The 22,118-nt window shown below is 36.6% G+C and overlaps 1 protein-coding gene across 3 annotated transcripts in view; it reads right to left on the bottom strand.

Annotated features, from left to right (window-relative positions):
* Vps35 (Vacuolar protein sorting 35) overlaps window positions 1–22,118 on the bottom strand; it is an 87,969-nt gene that overhangs the window by 57,132 nt on the left and 8,719 nt on the right. For all 3 annotated transcript variants that reach the window (XM_083112992.1, XM_083112993.1, XM_083112991.1), the window contains exons 2-5: window positions 10,366–10,564; window positions 8,018–8,141; window positions 4,456–4,654; window positions 2,015–2,209 (exon numbers count right to left, since the gene is read on the bottom strand). In XM_083112992.1, the coding sequence (XP_082969118.1) occupies window positions 2,015–2,209; window positions 4,456–4,654; window positions 8,018–8,141; window positions 10,366–10,564 (717 nt within the window). The remainder of the gene's footprint in view (window positions 1–2,014; window positions 2,210–4,455; window positions 4,655–8,017; window positions 8,142–10,365; window positions 10,565–22,118) is intronic.

The following is a 22,118-nucleotide window of genomic DNA, read 5'->3' on the forward strand; positions in this document are numbered from 1 at the left end:
TAAAATGTGAAGTAGAGATGATTAAGTGTAAGAAAAGGCTTGTGCCTTAACTTCGCCATCCAAAAGGAGAAGTAAATAAATACATACTGCATTTGTGTCATTTACTTTTTCATTACATAAAATCAGCATTTGCCAGCTCGGTTAAGTTTCGCAAATTTTGTGCGCAGGAAAGTATTTTTTTCTTGTTGTTGTCGTCATGATTTCCAGATTGAGAAATATGAAAAAAAATATATTTAGAGCTCGTTCATCCAGTGCACATCAACATCTGAACCAGCACAAAAATGTGTGGCTCGGTCTTTAGAGCATGTTAGATGAAACTGATGAATGGACAGGCTTGGATTCAATCCCTCAGACTTCAGTGGCAAGATCAAAAGTTGATTACTTCACGTGGCAGGCCACTGAGCAGGCACTTAGTGCAAGTGAAATGTACTGCAAAAAATTGCTGAAGAAATATGGTTGACCCTCTATACAAAGGTCTACTGAAATAACAGATCCAAAATTTTTGACTTTTTCGTGACCTTTTTCCCACTTTTTCTTAACATTTATTTAATTGCCCCCTACTTAGGTAGTTGGAAATTAAGAAATATATTTTTATTCAATGAAAAAAACCTACCACAAGGCCGGTTAAGATAAAAACTAAAGCTGTACTTAAACAAGAGATTTAGACTTGCCTTAATTACAAATGCATGTAAAAATTAATGCACATTATTTAATGTTTATACAAAACTTCAAGCACACAAGAATCACGGACCTCCACAGGATTTTTTCCAGGGAGGGGCAAGCAAGGTAATTTTGTTCCGGTTGGGGGGGGAGCAAAGGATGCATATTTTTCCCCAAAATAGTGATGGCCCCTCAAAAAACACTATTTCAGTCTGAAATCATCATGCTTCTTCAACGTATTTATAATAATTACTGTACCTGAAATGAAATTATGTGTGAAATATATAATTTTTGGGTAGACATCCATTTTCCAGGGGGGCCACACGAAGTGAACAAATCGTAACCACAACTCAAATAAATGTAATATTTCCAAATATTTAATTTTATCAAATCCCAGTGAAGGTATACAACAATGTAAATTCGCTATGCTGTAAAAAAAAAAAAAAAAAATAGGAAAAATTCTTGACCACAAGCATCATTTCTTGACTTTTTCTCGACATTCTTGACTGGTAGACACCTTGAAATAAGTTTGGACACCCCTGGTTTAGAGTATCGGCAGCTGTATGCCTTAAAGTGATATCAGTTCAACCGTAATAGGTCTATTTTGTTAAGTGATCTGTAACATGTCAGCTGGCAATTTATCAAAACTGATTTCAAATGCCTACTAATGCTTACAGGAGAGATACAATAGGCTCTTTTCAATTTGAAAACAGAATTTTATTACTCTTAAAGTTCCTATTGAAAGCAATGTTAAAAATTCATATGTAATTCGAATTTTCAAACCTCTCATTTGGTTAACTCAAAGAGAGCTGTAGGGAAGAGAAAGTTTCAATTTGCTGGTAGGCAGCCTTCACCCTCTCCTCAATAATGTGGAATTGGCCACCTCTTTTGGATGAAGATGTTCGTCCATCATAACTCAGTAGCCAATGATTTGCGAAAGTCTTCTACCTGCCATCAGTTGCCAGATATGATTAATCAGGGTACGTTGTTAGCCATTTGAAGCGTAACACATTGAACCATGCACAAAATATGGCAATTTTTGTGGTAAGGTCCAATGCATGTTTATTTATTTCCCCTTAAACTGTATTTTTGTTTTATTGAGTTCATTTAATAATGCATATTTTGTTAATTGAGTGAAAATTAGAGTCTACTGTATTCGGAACCATAATGTCTTTCATTGCACACACCACCATTTAAATTCAGTACTCCACCAGCTCTGCACATTGGTGCACAATAATTAAGCCAGTCAAAATTCTCGTGTACATAAGTTGATTCTTGGAAGCAACCACAGCCAAAACAAACAACCCAATTTGATGGAAAATGGAATGAAAACCAATACATTAGAATACATTACCTTCTTGAACTTTTCAACATTTACAGTCTCCAGTTGAGAGAGCCGCACCAGATTTGTCCCGACCAGAATCCTAAGTTCTTCCCTCTCTCTCTCTCGCCTCTCGCGATCACGAGAATGCCCCTGGTGTTGCATTCTCACCCACAATTTGTTCATCTCAGCGAAATTCATCAGGATGAAATCAATAGAATCCTTAACCTGAAAGTTAGAAGGAAAAACTAAATTACCTTTTTGGCCCTGGGAATGGATCTGGAAAGGTGATAAACACAGGTGGAGGGAGCATAATGCTGCTCACACCATCTCCAGATCCATAGTGCATGTGCCTTTCTGGTACAAAACAATTTGAAATTACAGTTGTTCTACCATCAAATGTGACTGTTCCTTGGATCCTTACAATATGATTATATTTTTATTAAAATTATTAATTTATGTTAGACATGATACTTACTACAAATGGCTGAAAATTTGTCTATAATAATTACTTTCATACAATGTTGATTATGTTTTCTCTTGTTCATTTTTGTAAGTACTGTAAAATTGATTGATTTGATGTTTTAAGTCCACTTTATGCATGGTAAGACTAATCGGGACTGAACCTACAGTTTCAAGTGGGATCCGAACCACTATGTGCCTCCACCGGGGAGACCGTAAATACTGTAAAAATTAGATATTTCTTTTAAAATTTAGCCATCACCATGGTGACAAAAAATAATATGCAAAAAAAAATAGAAGAAAAATCAGCATATGTAATGGAAAACAAACAGAAGAAACCAAGGGCCTGTCATAAGCCCGAGTAAACTGATGCGATGCAAGTTGCATAGCAATCAAAAGTTAAGCAACATAAAGTTCTCACATCTGGGTTTGATATCTCGTAGAGGCACATAGTGGTTTGGATCCCCACTTTAAACTACATCCAGTTCTGGTTAGCCTATTTGTGCATAAAGTGAACTCAACAAAATTTCTCAGACGAGTCATGATTTCCCAGAAAATAAATAATCCAATTATGCTAACACTACAAGGTTCTTGAAAGGGGTAAACTTTTCACAAAACATCCCCCGAGCTGTCTCATTGTCACCATGTTAAACCCTAGGAGCCAACCCTCAGATAACCCCAACGCTCAACCAAACATCTCCAAAGCTAACATTTTCCACTTCAAGCGCTGCTCTTGTAAGTGAATGTAACAACGAAGACAATGATTATACCGCGTTTGTTAGAACCTGTCCCGTTTCCCACGCTAGGGAGTGCTCGACAGTTTCGGTGCCAATGAGAAACGAGGAAAAAATTGTCTGCTGGACAGCGAGGAGCGAATGGAAGCCAGAAGAGAGGCGCTTACGTAGACGCTGTTGCCACGTTGCGTATTTTAATTGGCTGCCTGACTTTGACTTTCTCCAGCACCGAGAAAAGCCAGTCATCAGCTAGCGTGGGAACCGGGACAGGTTGTAACAAACGCGGTATAAATTGATGAAGGGACATTCACAAAGGATCCACACTAGTACTCTACCCTAACACCAGGTGGCCATACTCAACAAGCTCACAACATAGCAAGAGCAGCATACCCTATTTTACCTTATAATCGTCGCAGATTTTATGCCAAATTTTTTGCAAAAAGTGGGGTCCAACCATAATGTGAACATTAAAAAAAAAAATTGTGCTGGTATTAAGGATACTTAAAAAAAATCACTAAACTGTTTTTTATTGCTAGATTAAGATTCACAGAACACTCATGAATATACATTAACATTGATGTTGAATATAGTGATAAAACATTAATATGCTGACCAAGGCAAAATTTAGTGTATAAAAATATACACTAAAAATGCTCTGAATCTTCGTCTGAAGAAGACCCTGTTAGAGGGTGGAAACATTATGTTTTTAGTGTATATTTTTATACACTAAATTTTGCCTTGGTCAGCATATTAATGTTTTATTAACATGGAAGCAAGGCTTTGAATATAGTGCTGTTGGGTTTGCTTTGATATTTATGTCGGACCATACTAATATTTTATTTAGAATTATTTTATTGGGATGTGATGTTTTTGTTATTTATTTGAGGATTATTTATTTAGGATTTGTATGTATTTGGGTGCTTCCAAATCGTTGAACATAATTTCTTGTTGACAGTTTTAACAAATATTTTTTTCCGGTCTGAGAAAGAAGATAACACATTATTTGTTATTGATTTGTGTATTATAGTCAAAATAATTCATTTCAGAAAATGTACTACAGTGTTGCGAAGTACGGACTTAAAAATTTAATCTTCTGTGTCCAAAAATTCTGTACCGTTTTCACAGTTTTCATTATTTGACGCGATGAAAGTCTATAAACCAATTTTTGGGCTGAAAAAGCAAGGTGTGATGATTAACATTGTTATAAAGAGTGTTCAGCAAAAAATCGTCAATAAGATTACAATATACAGTTCGAAATTAGTTTCAAAAAATACTTACGGTGCCTTCAGTTTCTTCCTGGGAATCGGGAACGTCCGGGAGAACATTCCGAGTGCACTGCAGCAAATAATTCCGAAGAAAGAGCCCTCTCAGAGGGTGTTGCACACCACGGCACATTTCTACCATGTCTTTTAGTAGGTCACGCTTCAAACTCATATTTGTCTTGATGTACACTAGTCCCACTGTGATCAGCAGATAGCTGGAAAAGGAAACGCAAGTGGATTTGTGAGGATTCATTGCATTAAAATGGTGAGTGCAGCTATAGTGCATTATCATAGTGTTTCTTTAAAACGTGTTCTTGAATTGGATTTGTTTTATATACACCCACCGGAAAATGACTTCGGACCTCACAACAAATGCACAAAAAATTACATCTTTATCACAGGCTGGAGGCTAAGTCCCGAATCATTGACTTGTTGATAAAAGCAAGAGACTTGGTAGAATTAATTGTTCTATCATTAAAGATATTTGCAGTCGAGTAGCCAATCGATATCTGCGCTCTGACGGCCGCCATCTTGAAAATAATCCATCATATTTGATGTTTTGGGATTTAATATATCTCGGGAACTATCTCTCCTATCAACGTCCGGTTTTCTCCGAAATGTTCCAAATAGTGAAAACTTTCATAATAAATCTGTTTTTGAAAAATAAGAAATAGAAGTTTTTCGGTAAGTCTTAATTAATCATTCTTTTGATTGAATTAGTTTATTTTACTTCGCGTTTTGTGCCTCTTGGCTAATTTGCGAAGATGGGGATGAGTGATGAAATGATGAAATTGATGAATGGACATTCACAAACAACCAAGCTCGACCGGGATTCGAACCCGCGACCCTTGGCGTCGCAGCGCGATGTGCTAACCACTTGGCCACAGGGTTGGGCAATTAATAATTCTCAAACCAAACAATGGCATTTTCTATTTTGTAAGATTAATTAGTGTTTGTTAGAAGTCTTTAGACAAACTGAACCCCTATTTTTTCTAGACTTACAAATTTACCTTAAAAACATTTTAAGAGAAATACAATTTACAAACAAGTGAACATAAGTTTTGAAAAAAAAAAGGATCATTGTTAAGACTTTCAACTCACAGTTATTCTCATAAAATGTTTTGTAGTTTTTCTTGTATGTACGCATTGCTTGCATTATAGAATTATTTTCCTGTAGTTTACGGTTATTACAAGCATAAGAAAACAGTTTTTCTTTGTGACGTTTCAGGAGAACACACGCTTCTTTCATCAGACATTTATTTCTGACATAATGAAAATGGTAACATAGATCCAGTATGGAGTTTTCTTTTTCACAAACGGAGTAAGCCACCATCTTTAAAATTTAATGTAACAGAAAACATCAAGAGACTTTGTGAAAACAATGACGAATTTGAATTACCTGATGATATTTGGGATTCATAATTTTAAAAAAATCTGAAATAAAAATAAAACAGACTGCTTTTTTTACAGTTAAGTTGCTATATTACAACAATGTAACATTGACAACATCCATTATATAACGGATTCTTTTTGTTTTAAAAAATACTAACCATTGTTATAACTGTATCTTTAGTCAAAATGAAAATAAATGTCTGATGAAAGGAGCGTGTGTTCTCCTGAAACATCACAAAGAAAAACTGTTTTCTTATGCTTGTAATAACCATAAACTACAGGAAAATAAATGTTTTGTAGTTTTTCTGTCTCCCTCCCACAATCCTACCTAGAAGTGTGGAGATCTTCAACAGGTAATGAGGTGACGTGGGGTCAGCATGTCGAACCCTTAGCGTTTATAGGAGATATCCGTGACCGGGTTACACTACTCACTCGTAGCTCCCCAATTTCCTCAGGATGCTGGGTTGCCACCGGTCCTCTATAAAGGCCGAGAACCCAGAGACTGAACCTAGGTGGACTCGAACCCATGCCACCCCACAGTCAGAGCCCAAAGCACAGCCACGAACAAGGACAATTCAATAAAATGGTACGTATATTTCAAATATTTAATTTTAACACACGTCACAAATATTATGGGATATTCCAATCTACGAAAAATTGTTAACTGTATAAGAATTTAAACTGAAATTTACCTAATCAACTTCAATATATCTTGCAATAATCTTCCATCTGTCTACTTTGTCAGTATCCATCTGAAAGGGACACTAACAAAGTATGCATATTGAGAGAATTCTGCTTTATTTTCCAAGCAGCTTTCTTTTCCTTACTCAATAAAAATAAAAGCTAAACTGTCAAGAACGTCATCGGGGCATTTAAAAATATGTATAAATTCAATGGGATTTGGATTAATAAAAGTTGCTATACTTGGATCCACAGAGAAAAATTCACACAGAAACCACACGTAATTCTCAGAATTCAAGGGAATTCCCGGTGACTAGCTACCTTGTTACTGTAAAAACCACACGACAAAATTTCAGAAGACAAAAACTGAATAGAAAAGAACAGTGGCAAGCTCTGTGTGGGAGGATTTTTTACAGGTTGTACAGGATGATTACAAAAGAACTTTTTGTAATACTGGAAAGGAGTGTGGAAGGAAGCTTGGAGAGACTAAATTCCACATTTTAAAATTATTCAAATTTTAGAAAGTACTTGTTTGTGAAACATATATTGTCAAAATCATTTGAACAAGTGCTAAAACTTTTAAGTAGCTGCTGCCTGTATTTTAAATTTCATAGAAAACGCTATGTAGAGAGGAATGAAAACGTACTAAACACGTAAATGTGGTAACAATATATCCAAATAGGAGTGTAATTAATATGCTAAGAACAACAAACCTGACCTACCTAACCTCCTCACATACTTGAAACTTGGACAAACAGGGTGGCTACTATGGGACCATGATAAAATTCCAGTATAATTTCCCCCAACACACACATATATTAACAATATAAAGGGGTTATGTATTTAAAATATTTAATTTAAGGTGTAGAGTTTACTTTTGCCATTTAGACTCTAAATGCATCTACAAACACAAGTCTCAAATGTTACGGGATATACTAATTGCACAAGAATTTCAAACTCAAATTTAACTTATCAATTTCAAGATAACTTAATTTGCAATATTCTTCCATCTGTCAGATAGATTGTTCTGTAAAGAACACTAAAAAAGTAAACGGATTGAGAGAATTCGGTTTGATTTTCCAAGCAGCTTTCTTGTCCTTGCTCAATAAAATAAAAGCTAAAATGAGAAAAACTTACCTCGGGGCATTTATAAATATATATACAAATTCAATGGGATTTGGATTAACAAAAGTTGCAATTTTTCACGTCTACGGAGAAAAATTCATGTAGAATTCCTGGAGCTAATAATTCTTGCAGAATTCCTGGAATTTCTGGCGAGTAGCCACTCCGACAAAACACAGAAAGGAAAAAAATAAGAAAATATGATAACATTTAGCACTGAGGTACCATAACACCCATACAAAATTATTTCACATACCACAAGGTACCAATTTCAAAGTTAGACTAACGCCAATATATCAGTGTTGTGAAATGTTGGTTTCTTAATATAATAACTGGTCTTCTGGAGTATTGACTGTTACATTCCTCTTCTATGCGATACTTACAGCCTAGGAACAATATTCCCAGCATACTGCACCAACTCGTAGAGATCTGCTACTTTCCTTCCCTTCTGGAATTCGTCAAGCAAGTACAACTCCAAATGCCTCAATTCATCTGTAATTGCCATGTCTGATTCATGTTAAGGATTATTTACTAGAACCAGGATAATTCAATGCAGTTCAGTACAACACTAGGAGAGGTTTTGTGATCAATTTTAGCAGTTTTGAAAACAGTCGTAATAATGACTGATCAACTCATCATCTAAACCAGGGGTTCCCAAACGTTTTCGTTTCATGGCACCCTTAGTGTTAAATATTTTTTCACGGTGCCCAAGTCAGAATGTAGGCCTATCCAACACTTGTAAAGGTCAGTTAGTGTGGTTATGTATAAGCACATATTTCAAATTCAGAAACATTTTATTTGTAAAAAGAACCACAAAGGCTGTCGAAGAGAAGGTGAGCCTAATTCCTGTATAGAAAAACAGCGACCTCCATTGGTTAGCAAATGTACTAGGGTGAAGATTAGGTTCATTAGCTGCCGATTGAGACCAAAATGAGCGCAATAAAGTCGTGACTGTGTAGCAATTAAAAGACATGCATGTACATGGACCCCTCCAAGAATCATTAAAATGAAACAAAAAAATTATAAACCACAAAATTTTTATTCAGAATCAGCCATATCGAGTAGACGTACATCCTTTTCAAAATAGGCCATTGACAGCTAAGCATATGCCACCATCACGAATAATTGCTGCAACAGTATTCACTAGCGTCTCGTTAATCACGGACGGTCTTTGTCCAGGATGCGGAAGCAAAGCGCCTGATTCGTGCCTATCTTGGAACAACTTGTGCCATCGGTACACTGTGGCTCTACTCAGTCTGTCTTGATCGGCATATGCCTGTTGAAACATTGCATATGTTTCCGCAGCACTTTTCCCTACCCGCCAACACAATTTTATGGCATGTCGCTGTTCATCTTGAATACTCATCGCGAAAAGCAATGTTATACACAAAAACCTGGAGGGGTAAACGAAACACGTTCCACGTAAATCAACACAGCTGCTCACTAACGTGGTTTCGCAACATGTGACAACTTGCTACGGAAACAGAATGAGTCATCCTACATGTCGCAACTAGTGTCGAAACCATAGGCAGTGTTGCCAAGCCAGGAAAAAATCTGTCTCACCTTCTCTGCGACAGCCTTTGTAAATAAGCACATATTTGGAGTGATGCGATAGCCCGATTCTAAAACTATGTTTAGATTAACACGTGTAATTTCAGAGAAAATATTGGAACATTTCACGGTGTCCCTTTAAGATGGCCACAGTACATGATTTCGGAACCACTGGTCTAAACAATGAAGGTTCCAAGTTCGAGTCCTAGGTGGACATATGTCTTCCTTTGCGAGTGTCCCCTCATCAATTTGATTCATCATTCATCCTCATCATCATAATTTATTTCTAGTATGACAATTTGTAAGGAGCCACAGTGTCTAGTCAGTATGGTATCTGACTGCCACGCGGGGGACCTGGGTTTGTTTCTAAGGCTGGAATTTTTCCAACATTGTCCCTGCTTAAATTGTCAGACGTTACTTAAAATGTTGCTTTTTACTCATTCTTACATTTAGAATTTAAATTTTTCAAGTTTATCTTCAATTTATCCCATAGTAACAAAAGGGAAACAAAGTTTATTTTTCAAAAAGTGATTGTTAATGATAGTAACAATGGATATATTGTTTTGTAATTCGAGTATATAATAACTTTAGAGGTATACTAATGAACAAAAAAGACGGAACTGAAATATAGTGTATAGTTTTCAAGAAATGGTGCATTAATTGCTGCCATGTGCCAACACGTGGTTGGGGCAAATTTCGACAATCGGGCCTCTGCTCCTGCGTCCCTCTTGAAACCGTAATCGTTGGACATTGCTTAAAATGTTATTTTCTTAATCATTCTTCCTTGTAGAATTTAATTTTTTGAAAAGGATGCAGCAGTTTATAAATCTATCCCATAATCATATGGGGGTAACGAAGGCAAACAAAGAACTTTTTCAAGCTTCACTTATGAATAGTATAATAGTAGTAACAATGGATATATTATTTTGTAATTTGAGTATTTAATGCCTTCATGTGCATACTAAAGATAAATAAAAACAGAATTGAAATATCATGTGTAGTTTTCAAGAAATGGTACATTAATTGATGCCATGTGCTGCTGGTCGGTATATTGAACGTTCATTCTCAATGGAAATGCAGGCACGGTTCCAAGATACACCATCCAGATGCTGAAGGTTAAAGAAAATTTAACATCAGTGTTAAAGCTTAAGAAATACGACAAGTAAGACGAAAAGGATACACAGTTCATAGTAGCTCTTTGGTGATAGTAGAGATGTCCTCAGTTCTCCAAGCATCGTGGATGCATGCTTCAGCCCATCCATCAATTTGCTCTTGTCCAGGCATCGCTTCATCTGAAATGCCTGGACTTTAACGACCCCAAGGGCTTCATCTAGGAGCTTCTCCTGTTCATCAACAGGCGACAGCTGTGGTGTTGTAGGCTGAAAAGAGGAAATAAGGCAATATAAGGTTGATATAATTATTAAAGATTTAGCTGCCGGACTGTGATAAAGACACATTTTTTGGGACTATCCGACATATGGAGACACGGTGTATCTTTCATTAAAATGCATTAAACCTTATATTGTTTCAAAGCTTATAAATTAGGCTACAACTTTTATTCGAAACAATTTCTTGTCATTTAATTTCTTCAAAAGTTACAAAGCAAAACTTTAAAAAGTTCTAGAAAAATATCACATTTTGAAGCTAATTTTTTTAATTACTGCAAAAGCAACAACATTATCGAAATTAAACAATCTTTTATGTAGACCATTTAATGAGGATTAAGACTTAAAAAACCTGCCTACAACCATTGATTACGAAGATATCAGTCAATAACTTGAGAGTCTGCGAAATTGATGTTGGGGGGGAGGAAAGCACTGAGGGGAGGGGCAGGAACTTTTGAGATTTTGCACTACTATAGGGCAACAAGGAAAAAAAAACCTTGGACGAAAAGTCCCCGCACAGCTTTCCCTTCCTCTGTTCAGCTCGGGCCATAACGAAGCATGGTCCACTCTCCCCATCCCCTCCAGGCGAGAATACGGTGCCCAGTAGTCCCGGGTCTGCGCAGGTTTCTTTCCTTGAGGTTCCACTATAGTAGTGTTCTAACAACCGAACAAAATTCAGCTTTTACAGAATTATTCCCGACATTCGATGTTTTTTGTCCTTTATTGACTGGGCTACAAGGGGCATTCCACGTAAAATTACTCAGTGAAAATGCAATATGACACCCACTGGCAGGGGTAGAAAAATACAGGGTGTCTGGTCACCATGGCACCTGAAATTTTTTTCCAGGCGAACCAGGCACCAGTTCAATTTTTTTAAAAAATCAAGATCACCAACGGAAATTTCTGTCCATTTTTTTTATATAAAAATAAGGAGTACAGTATGTTTTTATGTATCATGTGTATCATAAAATCAAAATAATAAATATGGCATTATAATTTTTTCCACTGTTGCTATCTAGCAAAATTTTAAAATCTGCAGCGATATGGTGGAGTCGGACATATGTTAAAATGTATTGCACAGTTATTAATATTCTTACATCACATTTTAGATGGTTTCATGGTAGAGTGACCATAATATTTTGCACCAAAAATGGGACATTCCAAAGAGGCCCGTTTACCCCCTCCCAAAAAATTGTTTAGGCTCATTTATGACATCATTGTTATTATTTATGTATTATTTTTTATTAAAGCATGGATGGAAATAAATGATACATCATAAACAATGAATGAAATATGATATCCTGTTGTAAAAAGGTCTCGGTATGAGATACATATATTTCTGGCCCCTTCTGATCAACCTTTGACGTTAGTCCTACGCTGAAGTTGAGTAATGCCAGAAGAAATAATCTTCTTCAGAACAGCTTTATTCTTCACTCATCGTCAGTGGTGGCAATTGGGTTCCAAAACTGGGTGTGCAAGGTGCCAAAACTTGGGGGACAAGTACAGTTTAGTTTCCCTTGGTAGATAAGCGAGCAAAAGTGGCAAAAAAGTGGGGGGCAATAGCCCCCCGTAGCCCCCCCCCATTCGCCACCACTGCTAACCATTCATGAAACTCCCCACATATTTGACACACAAGGCGAGCTTTGAGGTTGTGTCAAGATGCAGGAATTTAAATTCTTGTTGCAGGTCCATATTGAAACTACATGTATGCTTCTTGGCCATGCTTAATCGCTGCTCTATGTATACAAACAACGGAAAACACAAAATAATACAACCTGCGACACGAGCTAACTTAACAGTAAACTGATATCTGTTGTCTGTTCGAATGTTCTCGACGACAATGGAACATTTTGAATGTTATGAAGTGCTTCAAACTCAGTCCAGCTGTTTGCGACAGTGCTACCATGACTCTAGTTTAAAAATTCCATTTTTTTAGAATCAAATTTATACTTGGTTTTTAATCTAGTGTTTTTTTAAGAATATCGACGGGACGACCAGGACACGCCTCTGAAACGTGGCTGTCCCGGCCAAAACGGGATGTATGGTCACCCTAGTTCATGGCTTTCTCGGTCTTTATTTGAAAAAAAAAAAAAAAAACCTGTATCCTGAGAAAAAATGGCTGGTGCCTGAATTATTTTTAATTTTGTCTACCTCTGTCCACTATTTCTTCAGCAAGAGTCCAGTAACAAAATAATCGAATTTTGACTGTATTTATGAGTAGTGTTTTATTATACAAATAACTGCATAATACCTATCAATTATTAAATTCTATTAAACAAGAATCAAATTCTCTACATGCCTACAAGGACATGATCAACAGATTTTCTGATTACTAATTTCATTTTTTGTGCAAAACAGTTTTTCCATCCTTCTTTATGCTTATATGAGTAGGTTAAGCAAGTATGGTCTGTATTTTGTTATTTAGCTTCATTGCCACTTTTTGCTAATCGTGATGTGCATAGCCATGCATATTTCGTTTTAGACGAAAACATGAAAGGTGAAATAACACATTGTATTGTTAATTTTTCATGTTTCTGAAATGTGTGAGGTGCATTTTCCTACCCTGTTTTGTCACGTAATGGTGCGAAATGAACTGCAAAATGCGAAATAGATTCTTAAACATGAAATTTAACGTTTATATACCGATGTGACACTTTCTGAAGTCTGAAGTATCCTCTGAATTATGCAATTCACGGAAAATTGATTAATTCTGCTGCAAACATTTCAGAAGCAAAAATAGACCCCTTTATACAGGAATAATCTTCATATTCTGGTAATGATTTAATGTGCTATTAGAAGGGATATGTTTCATTTGTGCAATAATGCAGTTTTTAAATCAAATTTGGTATTATATTCACATTTTTAAAACCAAAATGTCATTTTATATTCTGCTTTTTCACCGCTATAACAGCGAAATTTAATTTTTTTACCACTTTTGAACCCAAAACTGACTGTCTTGTAACTGAATTTTTTCCTTTTTTTATTTACCAAAAGTATGTGCCTCTAGTGATGAGTGATGACTAGATAGAATTGATGAAGAGACATCCACAAAGAACAAAAATCACCAGGTTAATTTAGAATTTAGGAATATAATATCCTGATTTGGTGTTCTTAGCAGTATAATTACATTCCTCCATGCCTACAGTGATACTATTTGTATGAATGAATGAGTTAAAATTTTTCGGTGCATCAGCACGTATGGCCAATTTGCACCCTTCAAAGTATAAGAGGAAGGTTAGTATTCTTATATTTGATTTTCATATATTCACTTTCCTCATTCTCTACATACATACAACGTTTTTATGAAAAGAAAATACATCAAGCAGCAGAATCTTTCGAGTGCTGTAACTTGAACAGATACTTTTCATGATGTAATTATCAATTTGTATGAGAACTGACAATTAAGTCTGCTACCTTGCCACCGTACATGTGAATTGGCAGCACTGTACAAAGAGCTTGGTAAGTTTTCGTCCCCTTGGTATATCAGCATCAAACAGCTATGTTCGTGTCGATGTGTGGCAGGGTCTTGCTGAGTGATGTTCATTATTTATGCATGTTTTTGTGTGCAGTTGCAAAAATGTTGGATCTTGAATTAGAGTAATGAAAAACATTACTAAATTTCTTGTTAACTTTCGCAAGAGTGGAAGTGAAATAACGGACACACAGTTTTTCTAAGGGAAGAGAAAGTGTCATTGATACTGAGAGACTAGGACGGCCAGTAACAAGCAGAATGGGTGAAAACATTGCAAAAATTAATCGAATCGTGCACCAAAGCCATTAGCTGACTGCGAGAAGCAAACATATCAAGTAATGTAATTGATTTCAGAAACAGGAAAATCTTGGCATTAGAAAGGTGTGTGGGAAAAACAGTCCCGAAGGAGCTCATCAATGAACAAAAGCAAAGGAGAGTTGAAGATTCTCAAGACCTTTTGGAGAGGCAAAACAATGCTTTGGGCCGTGTTATCACTGGTGATGAAAAAGTCATGTTCCACAATGAATTTTTCCTTTACCCAAACAACTATCGAAATGAAGACATTTTGTGAGATTAAGGGTATCAAGGGTAATACAACAGCCCTGATAAACATTCCAGAAAAAGAGTTCCAAAATTGCTCTGAAGGGGTGGACTAGGTGCTGACATTGGTACATACCTTTCCAAGGGGAGTACTTCGTGCTGACCGCAGTGATGTTCAGCAATGAGGTATGCAACACTTTTCCTAGGATATGTTTCCCAACTTAATTTTCAAACCTCGTAGGTGTGGAGGACAGGACATTGATAAAACTTGAATAGTATAAATAATCATAATTATCATACTTATGACTACTATAAAATAACTATTGTAAGCTAATATAAATCAGTTTTATTCAAATTTATTATTATTGCATCCTTGAGAAGACTTGTCAGCTCTATTGACCAGACAAATAAAAATCCATCACAACTGATTTTTTTCTTTTTTACATTTCTTCCAGTTAGTGCACTGAAATGCATAGTTATTAACTTTCACACAACTTATTCAAGAAGAAAAAAAAATTCTAAATGTTTATGTTGTGTGGCCTCTTCAATTCAATAAAACTCAAAACTCTATTTTTTTTGGATTTTTAAAACTATGAAATCATTTATTCTTTGGTGTAAATGGTAGATTACGTTTTACGATTTTTTTTTCAAATTCTCCTAGCAGGAAGACTAATTATCGTAGAATTTTGGCAATCATTGTCACATGAAATTTGAACCTTCCTTAAAGTAATGAGCATTGTTTGGATTTCGAAAAAAAGTTATTTATGTTGAAAAATCAACTTAAAAATTACCTTAGCAAGCAAGCATGCACACTTCCCATGGACAATGTATTTTCCGTTGACAAGCGACTGTAAGCATCGCAGACTAGTGGGATATTAATGTAGAAGTAAATCGGAACCTTAGTAGAATGCATTTAGGGACTTTATTTTAACGCTAAGAGAACCAAACCTGACCTGCCTAACCTAACTACGAAAGCATATTTGATTGATTGATTGATTGATTGATTTGGTCCATTTTATGTACAGGAAGGCTAATTGGGACTAGACCTACAGTTTAAAATGGGATCCGAACCACTATGAGCCGCAACCGGGAATCAAACCCAGGACCCCTTGATTACAAGGCGACGATGCTACCACTGCACCATCGGGGAGGCCGTGAAAGCATATTTGAACAAAATCTTAAGTAATCGCTAAAACTCCGCAGTATGTGTTAACCGAAGTAAATCGAAATCGAACCATGTTAAAACTGCAATCGTAGCATGATGAATTCGCAATAAAACAAAAAAAAATTGGGCCGCATAATGTTTTACACGTGTTATTAAGAAATAATTTTTTCTACGAAAATTAGACTTCATTTCATAATTACCGGGTCACAGTAATATCAGTCATTAAAAGGAAAGAGAATTCCATACCACCTATGGCAATTCTCACTATACTTATGTTCAAAGTATCATGTAGTATAATAGTTTTATGTTCAGTTCCCTATCTCTTTAGATGAAGATGAATGATATCTTTAAATATCAATCTACTTTCAATTATTTGAAAATTGCAATTTTCATCAAGAATATTTAAGTCCTTATGAGGCAGTATAAAACTTTGTGGTGTGGACCTGTTTAATTTTCGACAAACTGCCTGAAAATTATGGTTTCTTTTCAAGTTTTATTTGCTTATTTTACTTGTAAAAGATTTATCTCTTTCTCCCTCTCTGTTTGTTGTTCTTGTTGTTGTTGGACGAAACAATGCCTAACTGTCACGGTAAATTCACAATGGTGGCTTCAACATAGAATGTTCATACCACACTTCTGAGGAATATTTAATACAAATATTTTATTCCATACTTTTTCATGGTACTGGCAAGTATGAGAAATCCCTTAAAAGTCTTGGGAAAAGTTTGTGACACACTCCTGAAGAACTGTCGGGAAACAAAATTAATACTTTCTGATTCTTCCATGGATGTCTGCTTGCTTCAAGTAAAAAAGTGCAATTCATAGAAATCAAACCTGGGTTGATTTATCCTGCAATGTAATGCACAATACCACACTGTCTTACAACACAATTCCAAGAAAGGGTGAAAATAAAAAGAATGCATCTGGGAAATGCATCTTCATATTATTTTTTTTCCCATCAAGTACACCTAGTTTGTCACTTTTATACCGCGTTTGTTACAACCTGTCCTGCTTCCCGCGCTAGCTGATCTCTGGATTTTATAGCATAACCCACGCGGCGTTGCTGCTGCAGACCGCGTGAACTCCGTGCTAGGGAAAGCCGAAGCCAGGCAGCAAATTAAAATATGCAATGTGTCAACAGCGCCTACGTAAGCTCCTCTCTTCTGGCTTCCATTCGCTTCTCGCTACCCAGAAGATGACTTTTTTCTAGTTTCTCATTGGCACCGAAACTGTCTAGCGATCCCTAGCATGGGAAACGGGACAGGTTCTAACAAACGTGACTACTATCAATGGTAACAGTTTCATAGATCGGAGACACATTTAAATCGGATATTTTGTGTTTCGCATGGTTCGTACTTACCAATTGTGTATTGCAGAACATAGTTCAAGGTGCCATTATGCTTTTTACACAAAAACAAATGCAATTTTTCACATTCTGAGTGCTTTTTTTTTATTCCTTTCTTCGCTTCCAGAACACACAATATGGCAGGCACATCTTGACTCATGTTGTGGGTATGCAGTGTTTCAACCTTCTGCACCGAAAAATACCTACTATCGTGTTCGTCACCGGTGGAAATTATACATTATGCACGGGCACCTGACGGATAGCCACACGAACCATTTCCGATAAGGTTAGGCTAGGTTTGGTTACATTAGGCAAGCATAGTAAAAAAAAAAAAAAAAAAAAAAAAAAAGAGGTTGAAACACTGACGGGGGCTTACGTCATCAAACATACACAGCATCCGGTTGTCGTAGGGCTAGGCAAATGAAAGCAATGGCAATTGTGCGTCGGCGAGATATTTCTCTTGAAAAATAGATGATTTCCCGGCCAAATATATTCCACGATGAAAGAAAATACCTGGACGAACGTTATGAACCTTGGAGAAACTAATTTCCGTAAGTAGTTAGTTGTGTAAAATTGAAGAAATGTGTCTCCGATCTATGAAACTGTTACCCTATCAATGCATTGAGAAAATCAATATTCGGTTATGAATCAATCTGATGCCTGAACTACAATGTACTTCCCTGTGATTGACTAATAATAACCTTCATTTTTCACATATTGACCAATAAATTTTAATTCTCCCTCTTTAAAAGTAGGCAAACTATAGTATGAACACAAATTAATCCAAATTTTGTTTCTCTGCATGTAGAAACCTTACAAAAAAGAACAAATGTCTCCGACTTAGAACATATGAGAGGTAACCTAAATACTTTCTCTATCACACACACAATTCTTTACTATGTCATATTATCAGAATTACTGGCCCAAGTTCATTTTGTTTTATTGAGATTTCATCATGCTATGAATGCAATTTTAACATTGTTCGATTTCGATTTACTTCTGTTAACACATACTGCGGAGTTTTAGCGATTAGAGTGCCACACACGTAAATTTGCCGTTGCGTAGAAACGAATTTTCGTTTCGTCTCCCTCTCTCTTAGCATCATGTGTTCTACCCTGCTCGAAAACCTTCGCTATTGTTGCCACATTGTCATTCCATTCCTGGACACACTCGCGCAAACATCATTGAAAACAACTGAATAGCGCTCCAGCTCGCGGTTCCCACCATTCGGTAGGGACGCTAATGTGGCAATATAGCACGGCGTAGTGCTTGCTTCTTTTATGCAGTGCATGTTCATTGGCTAGCTAGTAACTAGTGTTGCCAACTGTAATAATGAAGCACTATTTCTGTCACGGAAGGGGAAAAGGCAGGTAAAGTGGCGGTGAGTTTTGTTGGATTGGAAGCACCATATTTTTATTTTATACTAAGTATTTGACCGGTTTGACGTTGTGTGCGTGTATTGCGTGTGTGTATGTAAAAGTGTGTGTTTGCTAATGAACGTTAAATTCCATAGTGCCTCCAGTTCTGTCGAAGTTGAAATCAAAAACCTTGCATAGCCAAGCTCGGGAAATTCTAAGCAACGTGCACGAGTTCATGAAGGAGGAAGCCAGTCATGGTGTTAGCATCCCAATAAAGCATTTTGGCAAGAGAGCAGCGAACAGCAGCAACAAATTGTTCATATTTCATAATTTTGGAATTATTCAAAATAAATAAATTATGTGGCTCCAACATCATTTCAACTCTGGCTCCGGCACGTGTTCTTGTAGAAATTGCATAGAGGAGGCTGTCATTTTTGCTGCTTAATGCGATACATATTGTTTTCTGTGTTAAAATTGCCATGCTTTGATGGGTGACCAAGTTCATAGCAGGGCCGGCGGAAGGGGAGGGCGAACCGTCCCATCGCCCAGAGCGGCAAAATTTGAAGAGAAGAAAAAAATAAGCCTATTGAAAACTGTGATCGAGCGAGATATTCTTTTGCACTGAATAGTATTGAAATAGCATAAGAAGTCTCATTATTTATTTTATATTTTGATGTTTTAGTTAGGAATATATTGATTTTCAATTTTCCGTTTCTGCGTAATGACCGGGGGGGGGGGGGGGGTCGAAATAGAGCGGCATCAACCGCCACCTCCCAGGGAGGCAAAATGACTAGCGCCGGCCCTGGTTCATAACAAAAGAAAAAGCCGCGCAGCTTATCGTCTAGTGGCAGTATATGTACTTGTTATTGTTGTGGAAGCCGGCATCCTATGTAAATGTACAACAAAGGCAACCCACTGTCGCCGATCTCAGAGAGGAAATAATAATACTGCTTCAGGAGGAGTGTTATGGTGCAATTGTAGCGGTTTAACACGTTGGCATGTTATTATCTGCCGTTGCAGTTCCATACCAGTGTATACGGGTTTTGGGAGTGAAAACTTAGAACGCCACCAGTGCATTAATGCAATGAAAAATAATATATATATTTTTTTATTTTGTTTGAAATCACTCAAATAAGGAATCGTATGAAGAAGTCTTCTTTGCAGCATTTTTGGTAATTTTACTTATGTGTTAGTTCATATTTTGCGAATTTTTAGTCCATATGTATGTAGCTACATACAAAGCCACTTGTTAGTACATATTAATCCTAGTCCTGGTATAATGCATGACGTTTAAAACTCAACGTTAGATAGACCTGAATTCTCTAATTTTATTGTTGTACGTAACAGCTGTGCATCGGCGCACTGCAGCGATTTTTCTATCTGCTCCATTAGCAACACTGCTTCTTTAGTAGTTTCGCGCATCGCACGGCAGAATTATCTGCGCTGGACTCTACTTAAGATTTTGTTCAATATAGGCTTTTGTAGTTAGTTTAGGCAGGCCAGATTTGGTTTTCTTACCATTAAAAAGAGTCCCTAAATGCATTCTACTAAGGTTCCGATTTACTTATACATTAATTCCCACTAGTTTACAATACTTTTGCCTAGTCGCTTGTCAATGGAAAATACATTGTCTATGGGAAGTGTGCATGTTTGCATAAGGTAATTTTTAAGTTGTTTTTTCTTCAACATAAATAACTTTTTCGAAATCCAAACAGTGCTCATTACTTTAAGGAAGGTTCAAATTTCGCATGACAATGATTGCCAAAATTCTACAATACTTTGTCTTTCTGTTAAGAGCCCGTATCAGCGTCACTCGAAAAAAGCACCGGACAGATGTCAAATTTTCTTCCTAGTCTTACCAATATTGATTCCATTTCCCCCTTCGAACGCAAATCCATTGCATGGTAGACCGTTTGAGACTTTACTGGTGGGAGGGTTGCTTTGTCGAAAGAAACAGAAGACAAGGTTCCCTGTCCGCTACTCACCCCCCCCCTCCTCGCCTGGAAGGTCAGGCTCTGACCATAAAAGACCTTTCTTTTGAGCCCGCACGTTTATAACTCCGAGCCGAGAGGGTTTCTGTGACAGGACAACACTTTTTCCGAGTGTCTGAAAGAAGAAAAACACACATTGACGAACATCGCAATACAACTTACATGTAATAGAGCCAAGGACTATTTAGGGGAGGCGGGGTGTCCAGGGAGTCTGAATCTTCCGCGAGAGACTTACGAAGTACTAAAATTAAATTATGTAAATATGCTTGTTTTGTTTAGCATCTATCGTATAATCGAGAGAGGTGTATTTCCGTCAAACTTATTGTAAGGGAAGGATTACATTGGGGTCATACAAGTTTGGATGACTGTATCAAAGAAGATTTATACACACCACTACCTAAGTAATATGCTTAAATATTAAATTAAGAGCTTTACTTTTCGTCAAATGGATCTAACATCCTTTTTCGTTATTCAATAAATATTCAATTCCTTATCTGTTTCACAATCACCTTGCCGGGTCAGTTGTTTTTATACAAATTGAAGCGATCTTAACTATTCATGAGCTAGATAATGAATACGTGCTGTTATATTCCTATTCTTATGCCATCTTTTCCATTCATGTGATAACAATATTAATTAATATTTTAATATTATTAATTTAATATTACTGTTATTTTAACTTGTTTTTATTATTAGAAGAAGGTACCAACATCGTAGGCGTGCGCAGACCCTCTGATAGGGGGGGGGGGGGCAAAAACATTGAAAATTAAGTCAGATCGGCAAAGAAAAACCTCATTTTATCTCACTGTATTAGTTTTTTGCATTGATGTGATATATATATGTGTGTGTGTTCGCGTGCGCGAGTGTGTATATTATATATATATATATATATATATATATATATATATATATACCTAGGTATTAACATATTATTTAAATACATTACGTAATCTATTCATCCACCCCTTAACAAACCAACAGCAAAAATTATATAGACTGTCTCTGAAATGTGAGCGCTCGTTTTCCTCCAAACCAAACTGTTATAGCAGCAACTGTCTGAATTACTTATTCGTTCTTACTTTCTTTCTGGTAATTTACAATGTATTGGAGAAAAGAAACTGCGAGCGAAGCGAGCATGAAAATATTTCGATCCAAATTTTTGAAAGTTGAAAGCAGTATTGATTTAATAGGGCGCAAAAAATTTCATGGGACGGCATGGCATTCTCTTTTACAATTTTTCTCAATCAGATTGAGAGGGCCAACTCCCGCTACTTCCTAGCTACGGCTCGGAAGTTGACAATACTGCAAGAAAAGCAGGTACCGCGAGCGAAGCGAGAAAGAAAATTTTACGAAATGTATTTTTATTTGTATAAAATTTAAAGTCGAGGGGACAATTGTCCCTCTGTAATCCCCTGCAAGTGATCCTGACTGTCTGGAAGAAATAATGCAAGATGGACGTGAAAACTAATTCCGTCTTGAGTATCCTTTTGTCCTGCTACTAGTAGATTATGCTAGTCTTGCTTTCTTTTACTTCAATGATTTCCGTCCAAGGTTGGAAAAAGGCATAAGGCAATGGCCCCCTGTCCCATTGTGGTTGCGCCATTTCCTTTTAGAGTATAATATTGTTTAATAACAGCGACAATATTGCTCTCCACTAAATTTCTAGGTGAAAGTATA

This window comes from Lepisma saccharinum, chromosome 27 (assembly GCF_977018435.1).
Source record: "Lepisma saccharinum chromosome 27, izLepSacc3.1, whole genome shotgun sequence".
NCBI classification, from domain to species: domain Eukaryota; kingdom Metazoa; phylum Arthropoda; class Insecta; order Zygentoma; family Lepismatidae; genus Lepisma; species Lepisma saccharinum.